This window comes from Hypanus sabinus, chromosome 26, assembly GCF_030144855.1.
Source record: "Hypanus sabinus isolate sHypSab1 chromosome 26, sHypSab1.hap1, whole genome shotgun sequence".
NCBI lineage: Eukaryota > Metazoa > Chordata > Chondrichthyes > Myliobatiformes > Dasyatidae > Hypanus > Hypanus sabinus.
The window spans coordinates 28,540,319-28,557,022 of record NC_082731.1 but is presented as its reverse complement, the minus strand read 5'-3'; the positions used below and the strand labels follow the sequence as shown (position 1 = coordinate 28,557,022).

The following is a 16,704-nucleotide window of genomic DNA, read 5'->3' as shown; positions in this document are numbered from 1 at the left end:
AGAGTTGTAAGCCTAATCAGCTGCATCATGGGCACTAGTCTCTGTAGCATCCAGGACATCTTCAAGGACTAATGCCTTTAAAAAGTGACATACATCATTAAGGACCCCATCACCCTGTTCTTGCCTTGTTTTCATTGGTACTGTTGTGACAGTGATTGAAATCACCAGGAGACACTGAAGCTGAAGATATAGAAGTCTTTATTCAGCACACAAATAGGCATCATACTGGAGACACTCTCAGAAGAGGGTCCCTGATCTAAAATTACACAACATTTTTATATGTTAAAAATCAAAGGTAACAATAGGACAATTCAATAGTTACAATGTATATAATTTTGAAACAGCTAAATGTTCACACCAACACTCCAGACACCCAAAATGAATGTTAATAACCACTGGCTCTGGGTTGCATTCATGCATATGCAGACATCTCAGGTCAATGGTGAGGTTCTCAGTTTGCATTCAACCCCAATCTGCAGCTCCAAGAAGACCATTGCTCTGGGTGCATTTTTAACTCAATCTACAATCCACATTCAGGTCTGAAGACTGTTTGCTGTTGAAATTAATATTTGATATATACCATAATTCCAGGATACATATTAAGACTATAATCAGGAAGGAAGTACAGAAGCCTGAAGACACACACTCAACGATTCAGAAATAGCTTCTTTCCCTCTGCCGTCTGATTTCTGATTGGACATTGAACTCATGAACACTACCTCAATACTTTTTTACTTTTATTTTTGCACTGCATACTTAATTTAACTATCTTATATATATGTACTCTTTTTTTTCTCCTATTAATATGTATTACATTGTACTGCTGCCGCAAAGACAACAAAATTCACAGCATATTCCGGTGATATTAAACCTGTTTCTGATACCTAAATTTGCTATCCCTGATCTTCAGGGCCTGAGAGCTTCCAGGTCAATGATAACCCCCAGCCTCCACAGTGGTCCTTAGTGATTGTTGTCTGTCTTGTTGTTTCTGTCTAAACTTGATTCACTGGGCAGCTTTGGTTCTCATCAACAAACATCAGCTCCAGCATGTCACACCAGGATTCTGCCAATCAACATAATACTGACAAGACAGTCCATGGCATCTTTTGCTTTGTCCTTACATTCCACTTTGTTGCTGCCGATTCACAATTATCTGATTACCTGAACTACCGTCATCAGGATGGACTTCTGTGTTCAGTCTGAGAAAACACACTTTCAGTTGTTGGTGGGAGTCTCCCAACTGCTTCAGAACATAAAGTGCAGGTGTACATACATTTGAACTGCTCATTCCCATAACATAATCAATAAAACAATCAGTAACACTCAATCATCATTACAGTGAGCCCGTTTCTGACACGTGGCAAATGCTCTGTAACGAGGAGAGGGTCTTGCTGTCCGTGTGTCTTTTGACCTTTAGTTTCGATTCATTTTGCCTCATTCTGTGCAGAAGCACAATGTCAGAATTGTATTTCCATATGTAAAGCAGTGTGTTTATTCTTTTTAGTAACACAGCTCTACTGGGAGGGCCCCCTGCTCAAATTAAACCTGCCTGTGAAACCGGAGAGGAAGTCTAAGGACTGAGTGTTAATGTTATCGCAGAGTGTCAGACATCTGTCAGCTATTAATAACAAATAGTTACTGAGCTTCAAGTAAACCTACAACACAGAATGGTACAGCACAGGAACAGGCCCTTCAGCCTGTGATGACTGTGACAACCTTAACACCAAATTAATCTAAACTGAACTATCGGCACAGAATCCATATCCCTCCTTATCTTGAATGGTCATGTGTTTTTTCAAATGTATCTTAAAGATCCTGTCATGCTGTTTCCACCATCACCCCTGGCAGTGCATTCCAGACACCTACCACTCCCCGTGTTTAAATAAAAGCTTACACAACACATCTCCTTTAAATGTTACACCTTCACCTTAAATCTCTGTCCTTTTGGAAATGACATTTTACCCTGGGAAAATGATTCTGACTGTTCAACCTGTTGATGATTCTCATACTTTTATAAGCCTCTATCATTTTGGTTCTCAGCCTACTCTCCAGAGTTACAGTCACAGATTGTTCAACCTCTCCTTACAGGTAATATTCTCTAATCCAGGCAACATGCTCATGAATGTCTTTACACCCTCTCCCAAAGCCGCCACATCCTTGCAATGCAGCAACCAGAACTGAGGGTTCATGAAGTTTCACCCAGGTTAATGCAGGCATGAAAACCTGTTCTTTAACTTGGACAAAAAGCAATCTGTACTCTCCTCTTACCCAGTCCCTCCCATGAAATTCTCTCAGCAGGGACACGGTCTCCTTGATGCTAGAATGTACTGGATTCTACTTTATGGCTCGTTCTTGGGGAAACTGAAATTTTGACAATTAGTAATAAATGGAAGGTTTAGATGCTCAAATAAAAAAAAATAATTGATTGGGTGGAGGAGAAAAATGCCTTCATCTGTGGGGATGGGGGACCAAAACTGTTGTAAATTATCACTAATCTCAGTTGGACAAAATCAAGACATTGAAGGTGCATGCAGAAAATAAACAATGGCATGAAATAATTGTTCTGAATCTGCTGCTGTGCTGTACATTTAATTTAATTCTGTGTAGTACCAGAGTCATGGCAGAGAAACCACATCTATAGGGTTTCCTTTCCTTCACCATGTTCCTCTCCCACTCTCTTTATCTCGTCCTGGGGTTTTCACTCTCCTCACTCCTCCAGCCCATTGCATATCTACATCACAGTGGCCCCTCCATACCAGACATTGATGCAACCAGTTGAATGCTCTCAATGTTACATCTGTACAAATTTCTAGAGTCTTTGATGATCGACCAAATTACCTCAAACTCCTAATGAAGTGTAGCTGCTGACGTGTCTTCTTCATAACTACATCAATATGTTGGGCCTAGGAAAGATCTTTGGAGATGCTGACACCCAGGAACTTAAAACTGCTAAACCTTTCCACTGCTGATCCCCTGACTATGAGTGGACTGTGTTCTCTCAACTTGCTCATCGTAAAGTCCACAGTCAATTCCTCCATCTATTGATGTTGAGTGCAAGGTTGTTATTGTGACACCACTCAACCAGGCAATCTGTCTCAGTCCTGTATGCCTCCTCTTCAACATCTTAGATTCTGCCAACAACAGTTGTGTCATTAGCAAATTTGTAGATGGAATTGGAGCCTTGCTTTGCCACATAGTCAATGTTGTAGAGCAGAGCATGTCCTATGTCTCAATTCCAAATGGGCAATAGGCAGTGGGAGATGGAATGGGACAGTTAGCTGTGAGATTTTTATGCTATAGATAGGTTCAATGAAAATCAGGCTTTTTCCACTGAGGTTGGGTGGGATGACAAGCAGAGGTCATGGGTTAAGGGTGAAAGGTGAAAGTTTAAGGGGAACATGAAGGGAAACCTTTTAACCCAGATGATTGTGAGAGAGTGGAATGAGTTGCCTGCACAAATGGTGGATGCGAGCTCGATTTTAACGTTTAAGAGAAGTTTGGATAGGTACATGGATGGTAGGGGTGTGGAGATCAGGCGTCTAGGTTGATGAGAGTAGGCAGTTTAAATACATTCAACATGGACTAAATCGACCAAATAACCTATTTCTGTGTTGTACATCTCTATGACTCTAGTTTAATGAATACAAGCCAATGTTAGGTCGAGGCAGGTACACATGAAAATACTCAGGTATGGTGAGAAACATAAGGAGGTAAACTGCCCACAGTCACTGAGGTTGTTGTTCGGTGAGCTTGTGTTTCAAGAGAGGTCTTGTTTCTGTTGTGTCCACTGATTGACCCAGATTCCATAAGGGAATAACGAATCCCAGTGGGCAGAGAGGGAATGTGGAAGGTTTACTTTGGGTGAGAGACCACTGGCAGTTTGGGTTCTAAATTATTCCTGAAGATGAATTTAAGCTTAAGGTCTCAATATGTTGCAGTTTATGGGGTAAACAGGGATAGGAAGGGGGTGGGGTTGATATTACACTGCTATGGAGTAGAGATCTAATTAGACCATATCTGGTGCACTGGCTGTGATTCTTGGTATCACCCCTCAGGAAGAATGTATTTTCCTTGGAGAGGGGGTTGTGTGGACGAGGCACAGTGAAGTACTTTTGAGACCGCGATGGACTATTAGGTCTGGTTTTCTGTTCTCTGAAGTGTGGAACATTGAAAGCTAGTGTAATTGGAGAGTTTAAAAACATTGAAGATTGGCACAGAAGAATCACAGAAAGATTGCTTCTTCTGTTTATTCCAATGCTAGGATATTTAGGACCCAGGGTATTCACGATTCTCCCTGGGAATGGTAGAGACTGGGGATTGCCAATTGAAACTTTCAAAATCAATAGAATTTTGTTTGATTTAGATTATTAAAAACTGTGGAGCCAAGGAGGGTAAATGGAGCTTGGACATAGGTCAGCTTAATTGGGAATTGACTGGTGGGCTGAACAACCTCCTTCTGACAGTCAATACACAGGATAAATTTGAACAGAATCTCTGTGTGCAGCTGTTGACTTGACAGAAACACATTTCATATTTTCGTTCTTGACAGGTGGATGAAACTGAGCAATGATATAGAGGCAATATCCTTCTCAGGCTTCCTGTAGGAGATGTCAGCTTAACTTATTCTGAACAGGGGAACTTCCAGAGGAAAAAGACTTACTAAAATGAATAAGCACACAACTGATGATATAGTTTTTTTTAATTTAAGGGCCAATAGCAATAAACTAGAGTCATAGAAACTAGAACACTACAACACAGAAACAGACCCTTCAGCCCATCTAATCCATGCCAAACTATTAATCTGCCTAGTCCCATCAACCTGCACCCAGACCATAGCTCTTCATGTACCTGTCCCAATTTCTCTTAAATGTGAAATCGAACGTGCATCCACCACTTCCACTGGCAGCACATTCCACACTACCATCACTCTCTGAATGAAGAAGATCCCCCTATTGTTTTCCTTAAACAATTCACCTTTCACCCTTAACCCATGACCTCTATTCTAGTCTCACCAAACTTCAGTGGAAAAAGTCTGCTTACATTTACCCTATCAATACTCTTAATAATTTTGTATACCTCTGTCAAATCTCCTCTCATTTTCCTGCACTGTAGGGAATAAAGCCCTTACCTGTTCAACCTTTCCCTATAATTCAGATCCTTAAGACCAGGCAACATCCTTGTAAAACAGGATTGACTAGTGGGACTGAAAATCTGAAGGGAGAAGGGGTCTGTGCAATCATGGAGACATATGTCCTTTGGAAAGAAACAACACAAACTGCCTTGACCCAAACTTAAATATTGAGTTCTCTTGGGAAGAAGTCAGAAATAGACTCAGATTGAAGTTGGTGTTTAAACTGCTGCAACAGTAAATTTGTGCTCTGGCCCAATCCCATTAAACTGGCTGTTCCAGCTGAACTGCTCCAGTACAGATGCAACACTGACATATACACAAGAATGAGACAAATTGCCCGATATGTCCACTCTTGATATATGGGACAAATGCAATCAGCCAATAATTGTCCAACTGGTCTCCTCAATGTTTGGTAATGTGAAGGGAGCAATAGTCAACAGTGTTAGCAAGTGGAACTTATTCACCAAATAACCTAATCACCAGTGACCAGTTAAGGCTTTGCCAGGACCAGTTGGTTCTTCTTTGATAACAACCTTGATACAATTATGGGTCAAAGAGCTGAATTCCAGAGATGAGATCAGACTGACTGCCTTTGACAAGTCATGGCAATGAGCCTCTCCACCAAGGGACAGCTGAACCAGCAAAGGCAAAGTACATAAGAACATCATCAACAGCAAATCATTCATTATCCAGAGTTGGAAATACTTTATCAATGCTTCATAATCACTGGATCTAAATTGAAATTCCCCACCCAACAGCAGTGTGTGAGGTCTTTCACCCAAAGGACTACAGTAGTTCAATAACACCACTTTGCACCACCTCCAGAACATCTCTGAATGGACAATTAAGACTGGCCTTCCCAACAATCCACAAATCCCAAAACTAAATTAAAAAACAGTGGTCACTTCGTTAAGTTCAAGAGTGGAACCTCGTGTGGTTTTCTGCTGCTGTAGCCTATCCACTTCAAGATTCCACATGTTGTGCATTCAAAGATGCTCTTCTGCACTCTACTGTCGTAACACATGGTTATTTGAATCTTCCTGTCAGCTGGAACCAGTCTGGCCATTTTCCTCTGACCTCTATCATTAACAAAGCATTTTCACCCATAGAATTGCCATTCACTAGATGTTTAATGTTTTTTCACACAATTTTCTGTAATCTCTAGAGTTTATGAAAATCCCAAGAGATCAGCAGTTTTTCAGATGCTCAAACCACCCTGTCTGGCACCAACAATCATTCCATGGACAAAATCACTTAGTGTCATGAGCCCAAATGAACAGTGGTAGGTGTCCGAGTTTCGGCACTCCAGTTCCCCAGAGAGTGGTTAGCTGCCACGGTCCCGTTTAGACTCAGACTACCAATTGTTGCCTGCGACATTCCATCATGGAAAGTTTGTACTTAAAGGCCTTGTGCTGAACACTCAGTGCTCAATTGTAAGAGATGCAATTCTTGTTCTACTGTTTGTGAATTCGCCTTTGGATTTTATTTGTGTTATCTTGTTTATTTCGAGTATGAGCCTGTTAAATTTAGTTAACTGTGTACTTGGGTTCACCACTATCAATAGCTCTCTTGTATCAACTTATGTCACATGTCTTCTCCATTCTGAAGTTTGATCAGAACAACAATTGAACATCTTGACCATGCCTGCATGCTTTTATATATTGATTTACTGCCACATGATCGGCTGATTAGATATTTGCATTAACGAGCAGGTGTACAGGTAAACTGAATAAAGTGACCACTGAGTACAGGTAGTCCAAGTCTCAGAAGCAAACAGAAGGACAGAGGTCACTGTAGCTGATAGACCTGCAGTTTTGTGTTAGATTTTAAAATCATTCTTTTCCTCCATCAATCCATTTCTGTGCTGGGGCATTGAAGACTTTGGGGAATTTCACTTTGATCTCGATGTCTCTAGTATGAGGTGATTCTTGAGTTATGGGAGCAGGCTCATTTTCTGGTTCACAGGTTTAAATGCCTTCAAGACGGTGTCCCAATACCCAATACGTGACATGTCTAGATAGCAGTGATAGGATTGGGCTGAGCCAGCATGGATTTACCAAGGGTAAATCATGCTTGACTAATCTGTTGGAGTTTTTCGAGGATGTAAACAGGAAGTTAGACGGGGGAAATCCAGTGGATGTAGTGTACCTCGATTTTCAGAAGGCATTTGATAAGGTCCCACATAGAAGATTGGTGGGTAAAATCAAAGCTCAGGGCAACGGGGGGAAGGCATTGACATGGATAGAAAACTGGTTGCCAGATAGAAAGCAAAGGGTAGCGGTGAATGGGTGTTTCTCGGCATGGCAGGTGGTGACTATTGGGGTGCCACAGGGCTCAGTATTGGGACCACAGCTGTTTACCATTTAGGTTAACGATTTGGATGAAGGCATAGAAAATAACATCAGCAAATTTGCTGATGATACTAAGCTGGGTGGCAGTCTGACATGTGATGAGGATGTTAGGAGAATTCAGGGTGACTTGGATAGGCTGGGTGAGTGGGCAGATACTTGGCAGATGGCATTTAATGTGAATAAGTGTGAGGTTATCCACTTTGGGAGTAAGAACAGGAAGGCAGATTATTATCTGAATGGTGTAGAGTTGGGTAAGGGAGAAATACAAAGAGATCTCGGAGTCCTTGTTCATCAGTCACTGAAGGTGAATGAGCAAGTGCAGCAGGCAGTGAAGAAGGCTAATGGAATGTTGGCCGTTATTACAAAGGGAATTGAGTACAAGATCAAGGAAATCCTCTTGCATTTGTACAGAGCCCTGGTGAGACCACACCTGGAGTATTGTGTACAGTTTTGGTCTCCAGGGTTAAGGAAGGACATCCTGGCTGTAGAGAAAGTGCAGCGCAGATTCACAAGGTTAATTCCTGGGATGTCTGGACTGTCTTACGCAGAGAGGTTAGAGAGACTGGGCTTGTACACGCTGGAATTAAGGAGATTGAGAGGGGATCTGATTGAAACATATAAGATTATTAAGGGATTGGACAAGATAGAGGCAGGAAATATGTTCCAGATGCTGGGAGAGTCCAGTACCAGAGGGCATGGTTTGAGAATAAGGGGTAGGTCATTTAGGACAGAGTTAAGGAAAAACTTCTTCTCCCAGAGGGTTGTGGGGGTCTGGAATGCACTGCCTCAGAAGGCATTGGAGGCCAATTCTCTGGATGCTTTCAAGAAGGAGCTAGATGGGTATCTTATGGATAGGGGAATCAAGGGATATGGGGACAAGGCAGGAACTGGGTATTGATAGTAGTTGATTAGCCATGATCTCAAAATGGTGGTGCAGGCTCAAAGGGCTGAATGGTCTACTTCTGCACCTATTGTCTATTGTGCAAATGGATCCTCAATTTCCTCACTTGCAAACCCCAGTCAGTTTGGATTGGCAACACCTCCTCCACAATCTCCATCAGCAAGGCTGTGTGCCTAGCCCTCTGCTTTACTCACTTTATGCATACGACTGTGTGCCTAAGCACAGCACCAATACCATATTTAAGTTTGCTGATGACACCACTGTCGGAGGCTGAATCAAAGGTGGTGATGAATCAGCATATAGGAGGCAGATTTAAAATCTGGCTGAGTGGAACCACAACAACAACCTCTCAGTCAATGTCAGCAAGACCAAAGAAAAAAGAACTTGAGTTACATTAAGTATATCTATGTCTATTACACAGTTAAGTTAAAGTAGTAGAGCAAACACAGAAACAAAGAAGCAGTGAGGTTGAATACAGCCGTATGAAACAGTGCTACTCTGGGACCAAGGTGCAAAACACAGTACCAACAGTCAGACATAGCACAGGAGCACATATAAGTCAGTAAGCTCATATAAAATATCAGTAAAATAGTCACAGAAAGTATAGTCCCAGACACTGACTCCATGAAAGTTGCAGCCATCTGCAGTCAACCACAATACAGCTTGCCTTCTGCCAAGTCAACACTGGGGACCAGCACTGACTCCACTTTGGACACCACGCTACATTGCCTCCAATGGAGTGCACTGACACCAACACTTCTCTCTTGGGCAGCTGTAAACAGGCAAGGCCACGGCTTGAGGCCTAAGTCCCGCTAAGTTCAAAGCCATGCAGCTACCCCGCCATCCACCAATATATTAGTGAATTCAACTTGCAACACTCCACATTAACAATGTCCAACAGGGTCATGTGATCACAAGGAAACTGGCTAAGATGAACACTCACAGATAGACTACACATCGCCTTCACACACCAACTCCTTTACACCTCTCTGACACAGTCAGCAGCATAGTTCGTACCAACTCCAACTCTTTCACTTTCTCCCCCAACGAGCAACTTGCTGAAGAAAGGCTTTGAGAGGTTGGTCATAACTAGAATCAACTCCTGCCTTAGCAAGGATTTGGACCCACGACAGTTTGCCTATTGCCATAGTAGGTCTACAGAGGACACGATCTCAATGGCTCTCCATGTGGCCTTGGATCATCTGGACAATACGAGAACCTATGTCAGGATGCTGTTCATTAACTATAGCTCAGCATTTAACATCATCATTCTACAGTACTGATTGAGAAGTTACAGAACCTGGGCCCCTGAACCTCTCTCTGAAACTGGACCTCAACTTCTTAACCAGAAGACCACAGTCTGTGCAGATATTTCGTACTCTCTGATGATCAAAACTGGTGCAGCTCAGGGATGTGGGCTTAACCCACTGCATTATTCTAGCTCAAATCCCATCCATAAATTTACTGATGATACAACCATTGTTGGCTGCATCTCAGATAGTGATGAGGGGGCGTATCGGAGCAAGATATACCAGCTAGTTGAGTGGTGTCGCAGCAACAACCTTGCACTCAACATCATTAAGACCAAAGAGCTGATAGTGGACTTCAGGTAGGATAAGATGAGGGAACACATACCAATCCTCATAGAGAAGTAGAGAGAGTGAGCAATTTCAAGTTCCCGGGCAATAAAGAAGGCAAGACAGAGGTTATATTTTATCAGGAGTTTGAGGAGATTAGGTTTGTCACCTAAAACACTTGAAAACTACTATGGATGTATGCTGGAGACCATTCTGACTGGCTGCATCACCATCTGGTCTGGTGATGGTGGAAGGCGGGGGGAGAACTACTGCACAGAATCATAGACAGATGCAGAGAGTTGTAAAATTAGTCAGCTTGATCATGTGTACAAGCCTCCATAGTATCTAAGACACCAAGGAGCAGGACCTCAGCAAAGTGGCTTCCATCATCAAGGACCCCCATCACCCTCTTCTCATCGTGCTCTTCTCATTGGTACCATCAAGAAGGAGATACAGAAGCCTGAAGACACACTCAGTGATTCAGGAACAGCTTCTTCCCCTCTGCCATCTGATTTCAAAATGGACATTGAACCCATGTCCATTACCTCACTACTTTTTTTATAACTTCTGTTTTTGTGCTATTTATCTTAATTTAACTATTTAATATACATTTATACTTACTGGAATTATTGCTCTGCTGCCACAAAATTAACATATTTCACAACATATGCTGGCGATTTTAAAGCTGATTCTGATTCTGATGGGGTAGACCTGCAGTACTTTAAGTTCTTAATGTCCAGCAGGGTCTTGTACTCATAAAAAATAACACCTCTAGTTGACCCTGCCCTTGATCGTCTTACCTGAAGTCCCCTACTAACTACCTCTACTCACTAACCATTACCTCCAGGTCTCCAACCACCGTTACATTATTCTTTAGAAAGATAGAAACAGAAAGCCTACAGCACAATACAGGCACTTTGGCCCACAAAGCAATGCTGAACATATCCTTACTGTAGAAATTACCTAGGGATACCCATAGTCCTCTATTTTTCTAAGCTCTATATACCTATCCAGGAGTCTCTTAAAAGACCCTATCATATCTGCCTCCACTACCTGTCAGTCACCTGATGTAGAGACACTCCTGTGCTTAAGGATACAATTAATCTATTTATATGCACTCTTACATACTTATATTGATAGTGTTTTTTATTATTTTTGTGTTATTTTGTGGCTTTTTTTGTGCTGCATTGGATTTGGTGTAACAATGATTCTGTTCTACTTTGGTACACCTGTGCACCTGTTTGTCAACAAAAATACATAATCAGCCAATCATGTGGCAGCGCAATGCATAAAATCATGCAGATATGGTCAAGAGGTTCAATTATTGTACAATCTAAACATCAGAATGGGGAAGAAATGTGATCTAAGTGACTTTCAACATGGAATAATTGTTGGTGCCATACGGGGTTGTTTGAGTATCTCAGAAACTGCTGATCTCCTGGGATTTTCAGTCACAGTAGTCTTTAGAGTTTACACAGAATGGTGAAATAAAGAAGCCATGCAGTGAGGGGCAGTTCTGTGGGTGAAATCTCCTTGTGAATGAGAGAGATCAGAGGAGAATGGCCAGACTGGTTCAAGCTGACAGGAGGGTGTCAGTTACACAAATAACCATGCATTTCAACAGTGGTGTGCAGAGGAGCATCTCTGAACACTCAACACATCAAACCTTGATGTGGATGGGTAAGAGCAACAGAAAACCACGACCATACACTCAGTGGTCATTTGTTTAGGTACCGGAGGTACTGTACCTATTAAAGTGGACACCACGTATAGAAGATCCTGAGAGGTCTGGACAGTGTGGCCATGAAGAGCATCTTTCTTCTAGTGGGAGAATTTAAAACAAAGGAGCATTATTTAATAACAATTGGATACTATTTGGGAATGAGATGAGGTAATATTTTTGTCTGCAGAGTTATGTGTTTGGAACTGTCTTCCTTGCCAGACCAGGGAAGCAGAATCTCCGAACATATTTAAAATAGAGGGAGATGGACTCCTGGCAGGTAAAATTTGAAAGGTAGCTGACAGCAGGTGGGAATGTCGGAGTGAGGTTATGGTCAGATCAGCCATGATCACATGGAATGATAAACCAGGCTTCAGGGGTGAAGTGGGGAACTCAGTTTCCTGAATTGTTTATCAGGGTCAGATAGTTAGCAAGAAATGTCACAGGGAACTCTGAAGAATGTTCTGTCTTGGTGAGGCTGTGGAACTCACTGCCACAAGAGGTGGGTAGAGTGACTGATCGGGATGGATTTACAGGGAGATGAGACAGGGACATGAGGGAGAAGGGAGGACAGACGTGCACTGATATATAACATGGTAGGAATCATTGTGTGCTGTGTGTAAGTGGACAGTGAGGCTTCCAGGGATACAGGCAGGAAAACTGAATGGATCCAGACAAGGCAGATAGCATATAATCTGGGAATAAGTGAGGTCACCAACTTTGTTAAAAACATTACAAAGATACAGAGTACTGTGTTCAGATTGGAAGACTGAAGAGTGCTGTTCAGAGGTAACTCTGTCCCTTGTCTATGAATCACTAAAGTTAACATGAAGGTGTGGCTACACTGAGTAGAAGAGCAGAGACATGTATCTCCAATTACAGAGAGCCACGGGGAAACAACCTCTACAGTACTGAGTACAAGTCTGGTTCCCTACCTGAGGACGGATAGATTTGTGACACAGGTACTGCAGACAGTGTTCATCAGTTTGACTGCTGGCACAGCAAGCTTGTGTGAGGAGAGGTGAAGTGGACTACACTCCACTCTCCAGAGTTTGGAAGAGTGGTGTGAAATCTATCTCATTCTGGAGTGATGGCAGGGTAGATGTTGAGGGGATGTTTCTGCTGGCCAGGATGTCTGGATCCAAGGGGCACATGCTCAGAGTTCTACTATTCAAGAGCAAGATGGAGAGAATGTCTTTACCTAGAGGACATTCAATCTATGGAATTCTTGACTCAAGGGGCTGTAGAGTCTCAGTCCCTGAGAGCATTCAAGGCAACAGCTATTTTACTGATATGATTTTAATTTGAGTTAAAATATAAGTGATGATCTTATTGAATGATATAGCAGGTGAATCGGGTCAAAAGGCCCCTCCTCCTACATCTATTCCTCATTTTCTGACAGCTGTCACTGCCCTGTATCGACTGCTACCACAGTGGGATGTGAGGATGTGACAGTGAGATATCCTGGAGCCTTTCCCGACACTCATGGTATTTTTACCCATCTCAGTGGGATCACTGTCAGTTTTGTGCCATTCTTTGTGGATTATGGTTCCTCTGCAGAGATTGGAGCCCCTGGTGCAGGCTGGCCGTGCCAGGCAGTGAACGGTGAAGTACTGCCTTTCCAGTGGAGGTAAAAGATTTGGAAAATTCTCCACTGCCTGTCTGCCCTCAACCAGCATCACAGAATGTCTGAATCTCTCTACTCCATTGCTGTTTCAGTTTGCTTACTCTATGCCATTTGAGTCCCACTTTCCCTCAGTGACACTAGTGATTCCACTTCAAAAATTACTTCATTGACTGCAAAATGATTCTGGTTTGTCCTGAAGCTATTAAATCTGCTGATTAAGCCCATCATCCCAACTGGGGCATAGGCCATTGGCAGTAGCTGTCAGATTCCTCAGTCCTGGGTCAATCTTTCAAGTTGTCCCCAGGTGTAACCCATCTTCTTGATGTATCCTTTCTCTCCCAGTGATGAGATCTTTGGAGCTTCTGTTGGCATTTCTGTAACACTGAGTTTTTATGGAATGGGGTTGCTAACAGGATGAGCCTTGGTTTGATAAGTAATTCAATCAATATAGTTATATTTGAGTGGAATGTGAAATTTGGGACACACCATATTGCCATTACCAGGATGGGTAATTTTGATAGAAACAGACTATTTTCTCCATGGATTTCTTCCCCCTGTCTCAGCGACCTATCCCATATCACTTGTCTGCACACCTGACTCACAACCATTCTGTTTCCAAACACAAATGTTTCTCCTGCTGTTTGGCTTCTGCTGGGAAATACTTTCCATCAAATGTCCTGCCCCTCTCATAGGCTGAAACAGGTTAAAGTCTTCTAATATTGGTGAAGGGAGATCTTTCCAGGACTTAGTTCTGAGATTCCTGTTGTCAGGTCCCTGAGAGAGAAGATTTCAGATCAGTGTATATTCCACCCCCTTCTGTTTGCTGTTGATTCCGGGTGCAGACAGAATATTGTGTGTAAATTATTTTAGTTACTTCAGACATTTTCCTCACACTGATGTAGCTCAGTCCCTGTCTCTGAGGGGGAGTTCTCTCCATTGACTGGTGTCTCTGGGGGCATCTGTCCATTGGCTGGTGTCTCACAGTCCCTGTCTCTCAGGGGGATCTGTCCACTAACTGGTTTCTCTCAGGGGGATCTGTCCACCGACTGGTGTCTCCCACTCTGTGTCTCTCAGGAGGATATCGGTCCACTGACTGGTGTCTCTCAGAGGGATATCTGTCCACAGACTGGTGTCTCTCAGTCCCTGTCTCTCAAAGGGATATCAGTTCACAGACTGGTGTCTCTCAGTCTGTGTCTCTCAGAGGGATATCTGTCCACTGACTGGTGTCTCTCAGTCCCTGTCTCTCAGAGGGATATCTGTCCACTGACTGGTGTCTCTCAGTCCCTGTCTCGCAGAGGGATATCTGTCCACTGACTGGTGTCTCTCAGTCTGTGTCTCTCAGAGGGATATCTGTCCACTGACTGGTGTCTCTCAGTCCCTGTCTCTCAGAGGGATATCTGTCCACTGACTGGTGTCTCTCAGAGGGATATCTGTCCACTGACTGGTGTCTCTCAGTCTGTGTCTCTCAGAGGGATATCTGTCCACTGACTGGTGTCTCTCAGTCCCTGTCTCGCAGAGGGATATCTGTCCACTGACTAGTGTCTCTCATTCTCTCTCGCTGGGAATCTGTGTGCTTCAGTTTACACAAACTGTTCATCACTGAAATTGATGAATCGAGCAGAGTGTGACAGATCTTTAATCCGGATCTGGTCACTGCCGCTGACCTGCCTCCTGTTGCAGAGACAAACACCTTTTGGGGAATTGAAATCGCTGCTGTGGGCGGGGACAGGAAGCTGCGCCTCTGATTTCAGTGTGTGAGAGCCTGTTCAAACCGCGGCTCCCTCTCTCACTCACAGCCCACGTCCCTATTTAAACAGCGCTCACTGCGGCTCCGGACAAAGCCGGCCTGAGCTGAAGCCGCCGATCTCAACAGTGTCCAAGTCCGGCTCAGTGTTCAAAGCGATGGGGGTCGTTCCTTATCTCTGTCTCCTCCTGTCTTGTCTGGCAGGTGGGTGTCCCGCGGCTTGTCGCCCACCCGGGACCGGCTGTTTCTCGGAGGCTTTGTGAACCTCTGTCCGTGGAACATTTTATTAATTTCTGCTCTTTTTTATTGACAGGCGTGCGGTCCGAAGTCGTGCTGACACAGCCCAAGTCAGCGGTGGCAAAGCCCGGACAGTCTCACACACTGACCTGTGCATTCAGAGGGTTCAGCAGCTACTATAGCGTGCACTGGGTGAAACAGGTCCCCGGGAAAGGGCTGGAGTGGCTGGCTAGGATAGACTACGATGACGATAAATATTACGCGCCTGGAGTCCAGAGCCGGTTCACCATTTCCAAGGGCGGCAGCACCGTCACTCTGCAAATGACCAGCCTGAAACTGGACGACACGGCCACCTATTACTGTGCGGGATACACAGTGAGAGGATCCGGGACTGGACCGGGACAAAAACCCAGCGAGAGCGCCTGCTCTTCGGGCGCTGAGAAAAAGGGCAGCAGTGATCTTCCCGGCTTTACTGCGTCGCTCTGGAATGGGAAGAGGGTTGTCAATCGGGATTCATGAGAAGGGAAACCGAAAGGCTATGTGGATCACTTCAGATGGCAACACGGAGCCAAGCGCCGCAGCGGGGCTGGGGTCACCGATCGAGCAGACCGGGTATCGTTGCCTGGTCTGCAGTTTCCACAAAATGGTCTAGCGCCGAGGAACACTGATGATCAGAGAGACCTTGGTTTTCCCGTGTGGTTTGACTGAGGAGTGACTGTGCTGGGAGACAGTGAGAGGGGCGGAGGTTATTGTACGGCGGTGTATCACTGTGACTATACAGTGGTTGGCACAGTGTGAGAGATGGCGGCTCCCTCCATACACAAACCTACTGCAAAAAAACCCTCTTTAAATGGCGCTCTTCGGGCGCCTCCACCGGCCTTTACCCCGGGATCCGTGAATATCAATCAGATCCCGAGTGGATAATCTGGGAGTGGGAACAAATTCCACTGGAGAAGTGTCTGGAAGGGAACGGGACCACCGAGGAGGAGCTGTCAGTGGAAGCCCAGTGAAAGGTCCCGGTGGGTTATATCATCTCCACTTCAGGACTGGGGTGGCCGAGATTGAGACCCGCTGTGTGGGACACCCGGACACAGAGGGAGGGTTTAATAAATCCGCCGGCCGGCTCTGGGATCCACTGGATTTCGGGCTGGATGTGATGAAGGCGGTTTGTGACCTGCGGTGAAGCACTGTGACTATGGAACACGGTGACGGGGAGCTGAACAGAAACTGGCCCCGACAAAGGAGCGTCTGCAGCGCAGTCTGTCTCCACGGATTCCGCATTGCTGCTTCCCAGAGTCAAGTCCCTGAAGCCTGACTCGGACTGCTGGGTGTAAATGTCCATTTCCGGACAATTAAAAGCCCAAAAAGGATTCGACTCTGATTCTGGGTGATGGCGGGAGCCAGTGTCCGCAGACA

At 44.3% G+C, this 16,704-nt stretch overlaps 1 gene segment (V, D, J or C); it reads left to right on the top strand.

Moving 5' to 3' along the window:
- Window positions 1-15,159: 15,159 nt before the first annotated feature.
- On the top strand, window positions 15,160-15,807 carry LOC132381716 (immunoglobulin heavy variable 3-30-3-like). The segment is given in 2 exon segments: window positions 15,160-15,255; window positions 15,365-15,807. Coding segments are annotated over 2 exon segments (489 nt in total).
- The last annotated feature ends 897 nt before the right edge of the window (window positions 15,808-16,704 follow it).